The 14,770-nt window shown below is 36.7% G+C and overlaps 1 protein-coding gene across 1 annotated transcript in view; it reads left to right on the top strand.

Annotated features, from left to right (window-relative positions):
- Positions 1 to 13,045, top strand: part of LOC141258195 (G-protein coupled receptor family C group 6 member A-like) — a 61,863-nt gene extending 48,818 nt beyond the window's left edge. Inside the window, exons 3-6 of the mRNA XM_073673191.1 lie at positions 6,293 to 7,120; positions 8,942 to 9,157; positions 10,089 to 10,212; positions 11,783 to 13,045. Of these exons, the coding sequence (XP_073529292.1) occupies positions 6,293 to 7,120; positions 8,942 to 9,157; positions 10,089 to 10,212; positions 11,783 to 12,903 (2,289 nt within the window). The 3' untranslated portion in view covers positions 12,904 to 13,045. The remainder of the gene's footprint in view (positions 1 to 6,292; positions 7,121 to 8,941; positions 9,158 to 10,088; positions 10,213 to 11,782) is intronic.
- Positions 13,046 to 14,770: the final 1,725 nt, after the last annotated feature.

Genomic DNA, 14,770 nt, shown 5'->3' with positions numbered 1-14,770 from the left:
CTTACATATCAGCTATTTAAATATATTTTATATGACAGGAACCTTCTCAATGTGATTTTATAATCATGCAGCTACATATACTTACTTCATCCCTACACCATGAGTTTTTTAACAGATAATGTGCTGATATTTCTTTTAAAACATACTTTTTATGTTTCTTTATTTTCTAATAAGCTTTTTCTGTATTTTTGAACATACATTGGTTACATCATACATGTCATTTTCATACAATAATAAAGGGCTTTGAAAGTAACCACTTTCTAATGAACTCTATAGCACCCTCATGATCTACAGTACTTTTATTGTATGTGTACCCTTGAGTCCGGCAAGGAAAATTAGGCACAATTTCTCAACAGCAATGCAAAGGATAGACCATATTTTTTAGGAAATGGTCGAACGCATTGTACAAAGCTGGTATTCTTTTCAAAGGTGGTGCAACAGTTTAAAGGTCAGCTACATTTCATGTCAGTGATAAAAGAGTTCGATAACTTTGTTCATTAAATGCATTGTGTGTTTACTTAGGTTCTCTTTGTTTTATATTACATATCGATATTAACTTTGCTTAGGATCAGAAACTATTCATTGTAAGCGATAAACAATAATAGACGATACCTAGGAGAATAATATGGGCAAATATTATTTCTCAGCACTGTATACAACAGCTCAACCAGAATTAATCTGATACATGTGTATGTTATAGAAACATATGTTGTGAGCTAATAATGAAAAAGGTATCCTGTAATAAATCAAAACCTCAACACTTTGTTTTCTTTAGTCCTAGTTAAATCATTGAATTGAAAGGACTTTAAAAAGAACCTTTCACCACATTTTATAATCTAATCTGGCCACATCATGATGAAGTAGCTGAAGATCTAAATAAAACATATTCCTTATTTTTATAATTTCTCATTCTGTTGTGGAGATATCATAAATGTAAAATTTATATGCTAATTTTCCCTTCAACCAAGAGGGGATTAGCAAAGATTCTTCTCTGGAGGCATTTACTTTTCCCCCTGCATGATGTTGCCAAATCAAAAGCAGGAGCCGTTATACAGAGAAGTAAAAAAACACGCCCCTAGAGAAGGTCAGAACCAGCGTTATCAGTGTATCCCTGTAAGATGGTTGTTTAACCCAGACACAGAGAACTCACTGCTGACAATTACCATGCAGGGGAAGGGGAGCAGAGCTGTGTGCCATTACAAACACAGCTTTGCATGTATCTCAGGTATTGGGTGTAAAAATGTGCCGTTATCAGGAATTGATACAAATTACTGTATGTGACAAGTTCTGATTGCACAATACAGGTCTCCTCTCACAACATGACAGTGCTGTGAGGTGAGAGCTGTTCTGTATAAGCTGTGCTTGTCACAGCACTCTGCATCTAGCCCAGGTACCGGCACATTATTCCCCAATACCTGGGATAGTTGCGGACCAGTGTTTGTAATGACGCACAGCTCTGCTCTCCTTCCCTTGCAGAGTAATCACTGACTGTTAGATTTGCATGGCCTGGATAGAAATGAGTCTAACAATTTTCTGTGGCATTTTTTTCTCCCTGCATGACGCCTCCTGCTTATGATGGGGCAATGTCACACAGGGGAAAAAGTAAAGAATCTCTGCACTTTTGGTTGAAGGGGGCAAATTAGCATATATATGTTACAAGCTAATATCTCTGCAACAGAGATGAGAAATAAAAAAATATATATGCTTTATTAATTTTGCCAATCACTATTCTATGATGCGGCCAGTTTAGTACACAATAGAATACATTGACTATAATCAGAAGATTATTTCCCAGAAAACCATTAATAACTTCATTGATAGCATGCCAAAGTATGTAAGTACTCGTATTTCTGTGCATGGTACACTTACTCAATACTGAATAAATCGAGATGTTTTGAACAATTTTTCATCATCATTATCATGTCTATTGATACAGTAATTTTCCAGAATTTCATGAATTTTTCTTCCTAGTGTTGCAATTTCAAATAGATAGATAGATAGATATTCAATTTACTTTAGGGCATTCTTCATTAGTTTGTGTATCATATGCTGCTTTCCCCAGACTGTGGGAATTCTACAAACTTATTGCACTAAATGTTATATTTAACATTCTGAAAATCAAACAACACTGAAAAATAGTCACTAAATTAAATTTTAATCTGGCAGTCTTGCTCATTTTAATCCCAGTAGTGATATAAAACTAAATTATGTACAGATGAGAAGTCTAAGATTAGAGTACCAAACTGGGAGATGACTTTTACTTTTTATTATTTTGAAGATACATAACTATATTCCAAATAATCACAAAAATCCAGAATTATTAAATAACATCACATTACATACAAAAGATTAAATGTTATTTTATCAGAGAAAGCTTCTTGGTATTTATATGGCAAAGTCCTATTTGCAGAACAATGGTTTGGAAAAAAGAGATTGTATATTGAAAAGGAGACAAGTATGGTAAAAGGGCTCTTTCATACATCAGTGATTTTTCTCGTATGCAAAAATCGGTCTGAGTTTCATCAGTGTTTTTGATCAGAAGTCTCATCAGAGTTTGGTCTGTTTGTCAGTTTTTAACATCAGCGTTTCGTCAGCATTTCATAAATTTTTATCGGGTCAAAAAAATTGAGGGAGGCTTCTCAAGCGTCTCCTATCAAACAGGCTGTGGAAAACAGTTTTTTACACAAATCCATAGTGCAGAGGCAAGTTTGATCCGACACGCAGGTTAATATCAGAAAAGTCACTGTGTTGTGCTTTTGTGTGGATGACTTGGCCCGAAGAAAATATCGGACTTGTGAACTACCCAATATTATAGGTACAAGTGCTAAACTATCAATATGGGCATATAGGTTATGGACTGCTGAGGTGAGTGATCCCTGTATGCCTCATATCAGATGCCTTATTGATAAATCATCTTATCACATTATGTAAATGACCTCTTCCGGGCTCTGGGGCGGATGGTGCATGGAAGATAACTCTGTCTCCAGAGCTTATTTTATATGAAAGGGAGTTACCAGTGTGATGGCCGCTCTCTGCTCTCCTGATCTCACTGCAGAGCTGTGTGTGATTATAACTGACACATCTGCAGGTTGCTCTCAGATCCAGCATCCATCTTGCAGACAGACAAGGTTGCAATAATGTTGCAATACAACAGAGCTGAGAGAGAAGCAAAAAATGTGTTTGCAAGAAGACAAATTTAATTTCTCCGGTTGTGTGTTAGTTACTTGTCTCACACTGGTAACCCCCCCTTCATGTAAAATAAGCTCTGGAGGCAGAGTTATCATCCAGGCAGTGTCATCCCCATAGCCTGGAAGAGATCATATACATAAAGTGATAAATAGATGATTTCTCAGCAACAAGGCTTCTGATATGAGACATACAGGTAGGGCTTTCTTCAGCATCCTATAACTTGTATGCCCATATTAATAGTTTAGATAGGTCAAATGTGGTAACAGATTCCCTTTAACCCCTTCAGAACATACAGTGGGTACGGAAAGTATTCAGACCCCTTTAAATTTTTCACTCTTTGTTTCATTGCAGCCATTTGGTAAATTCTAAAAAGTTCATTTTTTTCTCATTAAAGTACACTCTGCACCCCATCTTGACTGAAAAAACATGAAATGTAGAAATGTTTGCAAATTTATTAAAAAAGAAAAACTGAAATATCACAAGGTCATACATAAGTATTCAGACCCTTTGCTCAGACACTCATATTTAAGTCACAAGCTGCCCATTTCCTTGTGATCCTCCTTGAGATGGTTCTACTCCTTCATTGGAGTCCAGTTGTGTTTAATTAAACTGATAGGACTTGATTTGGAACAGCACACACCTGTCTATATAAGACCTCACAGCTCACAGTGCATGTCAGATCAAATGAGAATCATGAGCTCAAAGGAACTGCCCAAGGAGCTCAGAGATAGAATTGTGGCAAGGCACAGATCTGGCCAAGATTGTAAAATAATTTCTGCATTATTCAAGGTTCCTAAGAGCACAGTGGCCTCCATAATCCTTAAATGGAAGAAGTTTGGGACCACCAGAAGTCTTCCTAGACCTGGCCATCTAGCCAAACTGAGCAATCGTGGGAGAAGAACCTTGGTGAGAGAGGTAAAGAACCCCAAGATCATTGTGGCTGAGCTCCAGAGATGCAATAGGGAGATGGGAGAAAGTTCCACATAGTCAACTATCACTGCAGCCCTCCATCAGTCGGGCCTTTATGGCAGAGTGGCCTGACGGAAGCCTCTCCTCAGTGCAAGACATATGAAAGCCTGCATAGAGTTTGCTCAAAAACACATGAAGGACTCCCAGACTATGAGAAATAAGATTCTCTGGTCTGATGAGACGAAGATAGAACTTTTTGGTGACAATTCTAAGTGGTATGTGTGGAGAAAACCAGGTACTGCTGATCACCTGCCCAATACAATCCCAACAGTGAAATATGGTGGTGGCAGCATCATGCTATGAGGGTGTTTTTCAGCTGCAGGGACAGGACAACTGGTTTCAATTGAAGGAAACATGAATGCAGCCAAGTACAGAGATATCCTGGATGAAAACCGCTTCCAGAGTGCTCTGGACCTCAGACTTGGCCGAAGGTTTACCTTCCAACAAGACAATGACCCTAAGCACACAGCTAAAATAACAAAGGAGTGGCTTCAGAACAACTCTGTGACAATTCTTGACTGGCCCAGCCAGAGTCCTGACCTAAACACAACTGAGCATCTCTGGAGAGACGTGAAAATGGCTGTCCTCACACGTTCACCATCCAAACTGACGGAATTGGAGAGGATCTGCAAGGAAGAATGGCAGAGGATCCCCAAATCCAGGTGTTAAAAACTTGTTGCATCATTCCCAAGAAGACTCATGGCTGTACTAGTTCAAAAGAATGCTTCTACTCAATACTGAGCAAAGGGTCAGAATACTTACGGCCATGTTATATTTCAGTTTTTCTTTTTTAATAAATTTGAAAAAATTTCTACATTTCTGTTTTTTTTTCAGTCAAGATGGGGTGCAGAGTGTACTTTAATGAGAAAAAAAAATGAACTTTTTAGAATTCACCAAATGGCTGCAATGAAACAAAGAGTGAAAAATTTAAAGGGGTCTGAATACTCTCCGTACTCACTGTATGATGTATATTTACATCGTGTCATGTCCCTGCCTTTTATGTGGGCTCACACACTAAACCCACATCTTTCCCTGCATGTTATGGCTGTTTTTATCAACAATCAGGTGCCTTCAACAGCCATGGATGGAGCAGTGCTCTTCCCATGGCTGTTAACCTGTTAAATCCAGCTGTCAGTCTCTGACAGCAGTATTTAACATGCGCCGACAGGGGTGCGCGTCATTCCACACTCCCATCGGAGCGCCCGTGATGTGAGTGCTGATGTCATTATGATCCACCTGAGAACGCCAGCCCATGCTGAAGCACTGCTATGTATAGCACAAGCAATCAGACGATTGTAAATTCAAGTCCCCTAAGGAGACTATTAAATACACTTAAAAGTTAAAATAAAAGTTTTTTAAAAAATAAGAAAAAAATTTAAAAATACAAAAGTTCAAATCGCCCTCCTTTTTCCCTTTTGAAAATAAAACAATAAAAAAAATGCATATTTGGTATCTCTGCATTTAGAAATGTCCGATCTATCAAAATATAAAATAGATTAATCCAATAGGTAAACAGCTCGACTAAAAGAAAATTAAAATGCCAGCTGTAACATTACAATAAAATGCAATAAGAGATGATCACAATGTCACATCAGCTCAGGTTGCAAAAAATAAGCCCTCACACAGCCCCATATCCCAAAAAATGAAAACTCCACAGATCTCGGAAAATGACAACAAAAGCTAAAAAATTTTTCATAGAAATTTCTTAATTTTTTTTTCACTACTTAAATAAAAAAATTTTTTTGATATCTGAATACTTATACTGACCTGAAGAATCATATTGCCATATCAGTTTTACTATACATTGAACATGGTAAATAAAAAAAACCAAAACAACTCTGGAATTGCACTTTTTTTGCAATTTCACCGCACATGGATTTTTTTTCCTGTTTTTCCGTATATTATATTGTAAAATGAATGGTGTCATTCAAACGTACAACTCATCCCACATAAAACAAGCCCTCATATGGCTATACTGACAGAAAAATAAAAAGGTTATGGCTCTTGGGAAAAGGGGAAGAAAAAAAGAAAATGAAAAAAGTGAAAATCGCCCAAGGGTGAAGGAGTTAAAGCAATTCTTTCATTTGAATATTGTTATTTTGCAGAAAATAAAATCAAATCTTTATTTCCACAGATTAGCCATTCATCATCTGCTGAAATACTGAGTGATAAATTTCGATTTCCTGCCTTCCTGAGGACAATTCCAAATGATTCGTACCAAACTAAAGCCATGGCAAAACTCATTCATTTCTCTGGCTGGAATTGGATTGGACTTATAGTTATGGATGATGAATATGGGCGTTCAGCTCTAGAGCGCTTTGGCATCCATACTGTTAAAATCAATGTCTGCATTGCTTTTAAAGAAATCATCCCTGCTCACTTATCTGACAGCACATTACAAACCCACATAGATGAAACCATCAACAAAATATTAAGTGAACCCAGAGTGAACGTTATTGTTGTTTTTTTGAAATCTGCGCTTTTAGGAAAGCTTTTAGAAAAGGTGATGGAAAAGAAAATACATAAGACATGGATAGCTAGTGATAGCTGGTCAGTATCCAATGGGATTAGTAGCATGCCAAACATTCAGAATATTGGACCAGTCATTGGATTTACATTCAAGAGTGGAGATACTACATCTTTTCGGGATTACATCATAAATCTAAATCAACAAAAATTTGAGATGAATCGCTTGTTGGACCAATATGCAGTACTTTTGTCTGACTGTCCCAAGGTGAAATACAATGAACTGTTTGGCTGCGTTACCAATTATTCCAAGGAGGAGATATTCAATAAAAAAATGGGGAAGTCCAAGTCTCTTAGACTTGATTTTCTTTCCGACACCATACATCCGGGGCTTGTCTACAGTACTCAGCTGGCAGTGACTGCTATAGCACATGCAATTCGAAAGTTATGTTTGGATCGGAACTGCAAGAAAACAAATGCTTTTGCACCTTGGGAGGTATAGTAATATAGCAGGATGGGTAGAACTAGAAATCATGACTTTCTGTTCATTTGATTTTAAAGCAAATTTCACGGGCTGTTAACTACAGAAATATTGGCGCGAATATATCAGAGTGTTTATACCAGCATTCTGTGGTATGTTCAGACCATGCAGAAACATGGTCTGATCATACCACAGCTCCTGGGCAGGGGAGGAAGCTAAAGAGTATACAGACAGCACAGCATGGGATCACAGCTGATTCTTTCTGTGAGGTTAAATATTTCCTTGCCTGTTTTAAAACATGTTTTACCTCACAAAAAGCAGCAGCTGTGATCCCCTGCTGTCCTGCCTGTGTACTCTATTTTGTTTCCTCCCCTATTCAGGAGATGTGGTATGATCAGACCATATTCCGTACACGGTCAGACACAGCCATTACACAGTGGAACATTTATAAGATTATCTCGGCACAGGAACATTTTTTTTAAACACATCCAATTGTTGAACTTATTTTTATTCCCAGATCTATTAAATAAAATGTACTTTTTTTTCATGGGAAAACCCCTTTAATGATGCACATGGGGAGCCAAAGGATGTAGCTTTAGGCTCTCTTTGTTTCTATATTAAAATGTTATATTTTTATGTATTAATTTTATATTTTAGTATTTCTATTTTATTTATAATTTTGAACAAGGAAGATGGGTTAAAGACTTGCGACTATTTGCAAAAAATAACTGATGGGTAACTAAAAACAAAACAATATTCAGCTTATATGTCATAGATTAATTTATACTTATCGGAAAGTTGGATACAGAAATAGCAAATAAAATTTTTGAAGAAAAAATGTAAAGCTGTGTTGTATACATTGCATCAAAACTGACATGGAAAGTTATGAGAAAAAAAAGAATAGCAGCCAGTGTCAGGCTGCTGCTGCCAAGCATGTTAGATTATAGAGGTATTCTCTTCTCAGACAGACCGGACTAGAAGCCACAGGGTCCCTTAGCAAACTGAGAGCATGTTATTGGCTGCAGTGATTACATGTGGTAATGACCTTTATTGTTTGAAGCATGGATACAGAGAACGATGGGGGCTTGAGAAAAAAAGGCATGTAGGATATGAGAGATCGACTATGGTATGTGCATATGTTGAGCATTTTCAGCAGATTTTTCTGCACGAAAACCACATCTCTTCTTTACATTTTTACTTGCTTTTTTATGCATTGATTTGAATGGATGAAAAATGCTGCAAAAACACTGAGGGGCCAATTCATCAAAACTTTTATGCTACAAAAGTGGTGTAAAAGTCGGACCTAGTCTTTAATGGAGTATCATCTCTGGCGTGGCATAGCTCACGGAGGTGCATGCCACTTGCTACAGGCACTGAATTCATTAAGTGGCATATGTATCTTATTGAATTTGGTGCCATATACTCAGTCAAGACCACACCAGTCTTTATGAATTGGCCCCTGAAAGAATTGACAGGCTGCAGATTTTAAAAATGCATTGATGGCTAAAATGCACAAAAAGAAATACAGCATGTACATGATATTTTAGAAATATCATTCATTTTGCTGGTACTGTAAAACACATAATTTTTTACACACAGAAAAACGCACTGAATAAACGCTGCAAATACTCAACGTGTTCACAAGCCCTATAGTGAGTATTAATTTGTTTATTTTTTTACTAGTTTGAGTTTTTGGTTAAAATTCCAAGGACTGGACAACCTTGTAATAAGGATTGTAAATTTTCTTGACACTGATTTGAGTGCTGCCACTTTTAAATATTAAGATTGATTTTTGTTTTTGTTTAATATCTCCTATTTATTCATCCACTTTTACAGCTTTTACAGTCACTGAAAACTGTAAACTTTACCTACATGGGAAGAACTATTAATTTTGACTCCAATGGAGATGCCAATACTGGATATGATGTGCTTATCTGGAAAATGGGCACAGATGGAAAGATTAATTTCACTGTATTCGCAGAATATGATACCAAAAAAGACCTCTTCATATTCATCAGCCAGGATAAAGAGAATGAGTTCAATCGTTTGACGGTAATGAGAAAACTATTTGTGTGAATATTACAAAATTCTGACTTACACTGATGTTTTTATTTGTGCTGAAAAAATGCTAAGTTAACGCAAGTATTAAAGTGACGAAATAGGAATGTTATGACAATAGATATCAGCCCTGACTCCAAAGTTAGCTAAGTCAAACATTTGCAAAATATGTGGCTGTAAAACCAGTCCGGCTGTTTTTCTCTATGTAGGAAACTACATTACTGGCCAGAAGATCTCCAAGCCGATCTGGTTTAGGTACAGTACATATCAGAAAATGCAGCTTTGGTAAATATTACATTGTCACCTTTAAATCAGGTTCACAAGGGTAGTTTAGTGCAGTTTATGATGTGTTTGTATATTAGTCAAAGCCAGGATTGGACTCATTAGAGAGGAAAATAGTGTTTAAGGTGTAATGTCTCTCCTTGTGGAGAGTGGCATACCTGATGTGTGGGTGTAAGGAGACTTATAGGCATTGTAGTGCTCTCCTGGGAGAAATCAATACGCAATTTGACTCTTCAGAGAGGAAGAGGACTTGAACTCTAGTGCCATTTGCTGGAAGTAGCAATCCTAAAAGTCAATATCAACCCTTTAACAAGCCTTGCCACATGATTTAGGATAAAAGCCAAACCAGATACTTTATTTTCAGACACGTGTTTCGGGGTGTTTGCACCTCCTCAGTGCGAAAGCAAAATATTTCATTTGCCTGAGTGAGAGGCTTCTGACTGGGGTGTATTTGCAATTTGCATAAGAGAGGAAAAGTGACTTAACTATTACTCTTTTTTTGTATGTCTATAAAAACTGCTATATGTGAACATTGCCTTGGTCTTGAACTGTTTGTTATCATGATGATTCTCACTATATATTATTAAAAATATATTTAATAGCAAAAATTAATATTTGTTATCAACTTTTTCTGTTATTGCAGAAGGTACGATCTCGATGTTCAGATGAATGTAAACCCGGACAAATGAAAAAAACATCAGCGAGTCAGCATACATGTTGCTATGAATGTGTTACGTGCCCTGAAAATCACTATACCAGCATGTCAGGTACTATCCAAAAATACAAATCAGCAATTGATAAAGTGAGATATAAATTAAGAAATAGAAACCATCTGCAAATAATAATTTACTCCCAGCGCTCACAAAACATTCATAATAATTCAGTAATAAAGTGTGCTATGCTGTCATAAATACATTTGTTTGAGGTTTAATTGACTTTATAAAAGAACCCAGTCACTTTACAGAAACCCTATTGCAAACATGCTGGCCCACAATTATTAATAATAGTGTGTTTTACACCCATGAAATTAGAGAGGATTATTTGCAATTTCACCTTAAGGCCATGGCCCCATAATCAGTATTTGGTCAGTTTTCGATCAGTATTTTTTCTCAAGAGTGAGAGCCAAAACCAGGTGCGGAACAATCAGAGAAAAGGTATAATAGAAACAAGTCACCAATTCTGCATTTATCACCCACTCCTGGTTTTGGCGCCCACTCCCACTCAGAAAAAATACTCACCGAATACTGATCAAATACTGATAGTGGGGCCGTGGCCTAATTGTTAAAATCGCAACTTAGCCAGATCAGAACTAAACATCAGAACCCATTAGTTTTCTCTTCTTCCTTTTGTGTAGCTCTGCAGTAGTCTATTCTGCATTATATTGAGTATTTAGAGAGGATCTATCACCAGGTCAAAAGTGGGCCGTTTTTTCTTTTATTCTATTCCCGCAGCTCTCCTGTGCATTCCATTTTCTGTATTATTAAAATCTGCCAGACGATTCCAGATATATGGGCCTATTTATTTAGTGCTACTTTTTCTGATCTTTTCCAAGGGGGTGTGGTTTACAGGATTCTCTTGGGTTGAGTCTTTATGATGCCCTGAAATACTACCCTGTGAGACATGCTCTTTGTAAAGACCATAAAAATTTGCGCCAAATGAAAAGGCCCATATTTCTGGAACCCTATGGTGAATTTAAAAAAAATGGAATACTCAGGGGAACAGCAAGAATAAAATAAGAAAAAAATAGCCACTTTTGACCTAGTGACAGGTCCTCTTTAATGTACACATTTCTGACCTATGTGCTGTTTGATTATTGCAAACAAGTAGCAGTCCCTAAGATCCATTCTACACATCACTATGTAGTGTATACCGTGATAAGTCACATGGTATGGGCATGTAGAATGCCTAATCCAGTGTCCTATGTAATAAGCTACACCTTTATCTCGAAAAAATGTCAAATACCTTCTCGTGAATCCACCTCCCTGCTCATAAGCAGAGTGCCACTTACAGGCAACAGCTCTTGATCGGGCGGAATAAGGTCATTCATGTACTACCTAAATGGCCATTCCATACATCGGCCACACTGCAGTATTACATTTTCCCTGTAGAAGCTGCAGCAGAGAAATGAGCATAGTTGAATGTCTGCTGAGGATCAATTAGTCAACCCATTACCTTCATGGCTCTATATTAAAGTGGATGTCTGAGATGGGAACACCCTTTTGTTATATTTAGGCAATAATGTACAAAGGTATTTTACTTAGACTTTGAAGTTTAACCAAAGTATCCTTTTTGTTAATCATTTTGCATTATTTGTTCTATGTTTTGTACTTTTTCTAGATATGGTCTATTGTGTCCAGTGTAATAACAAGACTCACTGGTCTCCAGTCAACAGCTCAGTATGTTTCTTGAAGAAAATTGCATTTCTTCGCTGGGATGATGGTTTGGCAATTGTCCTCCTAATCATTTCTTTTGTTGGAATTTTCACTATTTTTGCCATAGCCATCCTGTTCGCCAAGAACTTTGATACCCCAGTCGTGAAGGCATCTGGAGGCATTCTTTGCTATGTCATCCTCATTTCTATTCTTTTCAGTTTTGTGAGTGCGGTCTTCTTTATTGGTAAACCAGCTGAATATAAGTGCAAAGTAAGACAAACAATGTTTGGGATTAGTTTTACAGTAGTGGTGGCATGTATTTTACTTAAATCAATTAAAATACTGCTAGCTTTTACATTTGAGCCAAGATTTCACAGGATTTTAAAGTTCCTTCACAGACCATTTACTCTGGTTTTTGTCTGTAGTGGGATTCAGGTGATTATTTGCACTACTTGGTTGGTATTTTGGTCTCCCTATGTGAAAGAGAATTTCTCTCTTCCAAAAACAATCATATTAGAGTGTAACGAAGGCTCTACGGTAGCATTCGGTATAATGCTAGGATACATTGCCGTCTTGGCATTTGCAGGTTTCATTTTTGCGTTTAGAGGCAGAAAACTGCCAGAAAACTACAATGAAGCTAAATTTATAACATTTGCTATGTTGATTTACTTCATTTCATGGATAACTTTTATTCCCATTTATGCCACTACATTTGGCATATATTTACCAGCTGTTGAAATGATAGTAATACTTTTATCAAATTATGGCATCTTGTCATGCACATTTTTACCAAAGTGCTATATTATTTTATATAAACAAGACACCAATACAAAGTCCGCTTTCCTCAAAATGATTTACAAATATTCATCCAAAAGTGCTAGCACTCTTACAATAAGTCAGGTTTCATCCAGTTCAGCCCCATTACCCGAAAGGTACGGCTCTATACAAGACATTCCACCAAGACCAAGTAAATCATCTGTCAATTGTATCAGTAATAGCTTTTCATTTCATGAGATGCTTATGACAACATATTCACCTTCCACCACAAACAGAACCTTACCAAGAAAAAGACTGTCAAGTATTTGATGACCCTGCAATGAAATTTCCTGCCTGAACACTGGAGAGAGTCACATTACAAATCAGACAGTTCCTAAAGTAGCCCAATATAAAAAGGCTATCTTACTTTTACAATTGGTGAAGAAAGGTTGAACTTGAAGGATCTAAGTCTTTTTTTTAACCTAAGTAACTATGTTACACAAATCTAAGAGTAGTAGAACTAGGGTTACTGATAACACCATTGCCAGATGATACAATTTATACTAAATGACATAAGGGACTAATTAATTCAGTTATTTTACTACCTCCTGGTTTACAAAATATCAATAATTGACAAACATTTAAAGAACTCTTTCCCTACAATTGGAGATGAGCAAATATATTCGAGCGGAATTGAATTCTGCTTGAGTTTTATAAAAATCAGCATTTGATAATATGCATTTTTTTGTAATTTTGGATCTACACAGAATCAGCAAGATGGGTGAGCCATTTTTCAGAACCATAAACGGCCATTAAAAGGTTAAAAAAAATGTAAAAAAAATCCTTATACTCACCTTATCACTCACTTTGCCATCTCATCTGCTCCTGACCCTCACCTGATCGGTCTTCGTTGCATTTTCTGATCAGGGCTGCTGAGTCAGGGTCATTGGATGTAAAACCTTTGAGATAACATTGTTTTCTTCAGTTTTCTTTCTATTAAATCTCCAATCTATTAGATCACCAATGTTTGCACAAAGTACTATTCAATGATGTTGTCCACTACTTGGAGAACCTCTTTTTGAATTAAGTAAACCCCCTTGTAACATAAAAATAACATATTCTCATCTCCCGCACTGGTGACATTCCATCAATGTCGCTGTCTCCCAGGGCTTGCATAACCTTGTTATGTCATGTGAGCCCTGCAGCCAATCAGCAACCACTATTGAGCTCCAGCACTCTCACTTTTACTTTTTCTGATGTTTATCCAGGAAGTCAGAGGACAGCAGTCCAGAAGAGGCTGCTTATTTGCTGCAGGGCTTATGTGGTATAATAATGACACAGGAGACCAAGCGCTGACATTGCTGAAATAGCATCATTTATTTTACAAGGGGAACTACTTTATTTAAAAATGGGTTGTTCAGGTAGTACACAAGCCCTTTAAATCAGATAGATACAGTAGCTAAAGAAGACAGCACTGTGTTGAAGAGTACTCATGCAATGATCCTCACTCAGCTTCCTCCAATAATATAAATAAATTCTTAAAACAGGCAGCAGAAGAAAAGGTTGGGTACCCTATTCATCCATATTCATGCATCCCCTTCAACATATTGCTATCGTATTTAGTTTTATGTCTAAATAAAAACCCTTCAAAAAACAAATGCAGCACTCCAAAAACAAATGATGAAAAAATGGATTTTAATCAACCCACGCAATTTTTCAGCTCAAAATGGCAGAGCATTTTTCAAGCCTTGGGAAAAGCGCTACCATTCAGATTCAAAAATTGCATGAGTTGATTAAAATAATTAGAGAGCTTGTAGTTTTTGTATGCAAGAAGTGCTGAAAAAAAGTGTTGCTTTTATTTTTCTTTCTCTCTTTATGTACAATACCAATTCTAAAAAAAGTTTAAACACTGTGTAAAATGTAAAAAACAATTCAATGATTTGGAAATCTCTTATAGCCATATTTTATGCACAACAGAACATAGAACACAGATCAGATGGTGAAAATTTAATTTTTTTCCCTTACATTAAAAAAAAAACTCTTTTAGAAATTGATTTTAGCAACATATGTCAAAAAAAGTTGGTACAGGGCAATGTCGACCACTGTGCAGCATCCCGTCTTTTTTTTTACAATAGTCTGTAAACATCTGGGAAATGAGTAGTACCATTGGCAGAATTTTTGGAGAAGAATGTTGTCC

Source organism: Phyllobates terribilis, unplaced genomic scaffold (genome assembly GCF_046119375.1).
Source record: "Phyllobates terribilis strain yellow unplaced genomic scaffold, ASM4611937v1 Scaffold_3__8_contigs__length_932513732, whole genome shotgun sequence".
Lineage (NCBI taxonomy): Eukaryota > Metazoa > Chordata > Amphibia > Anura > Dendrobatidae > Phyllobates > Phyllobates terribilis.
Note: the sequence above shows the minus strand (reverse complement) of the source record. Positions and strands in the feature narration are given on the sequence as shown.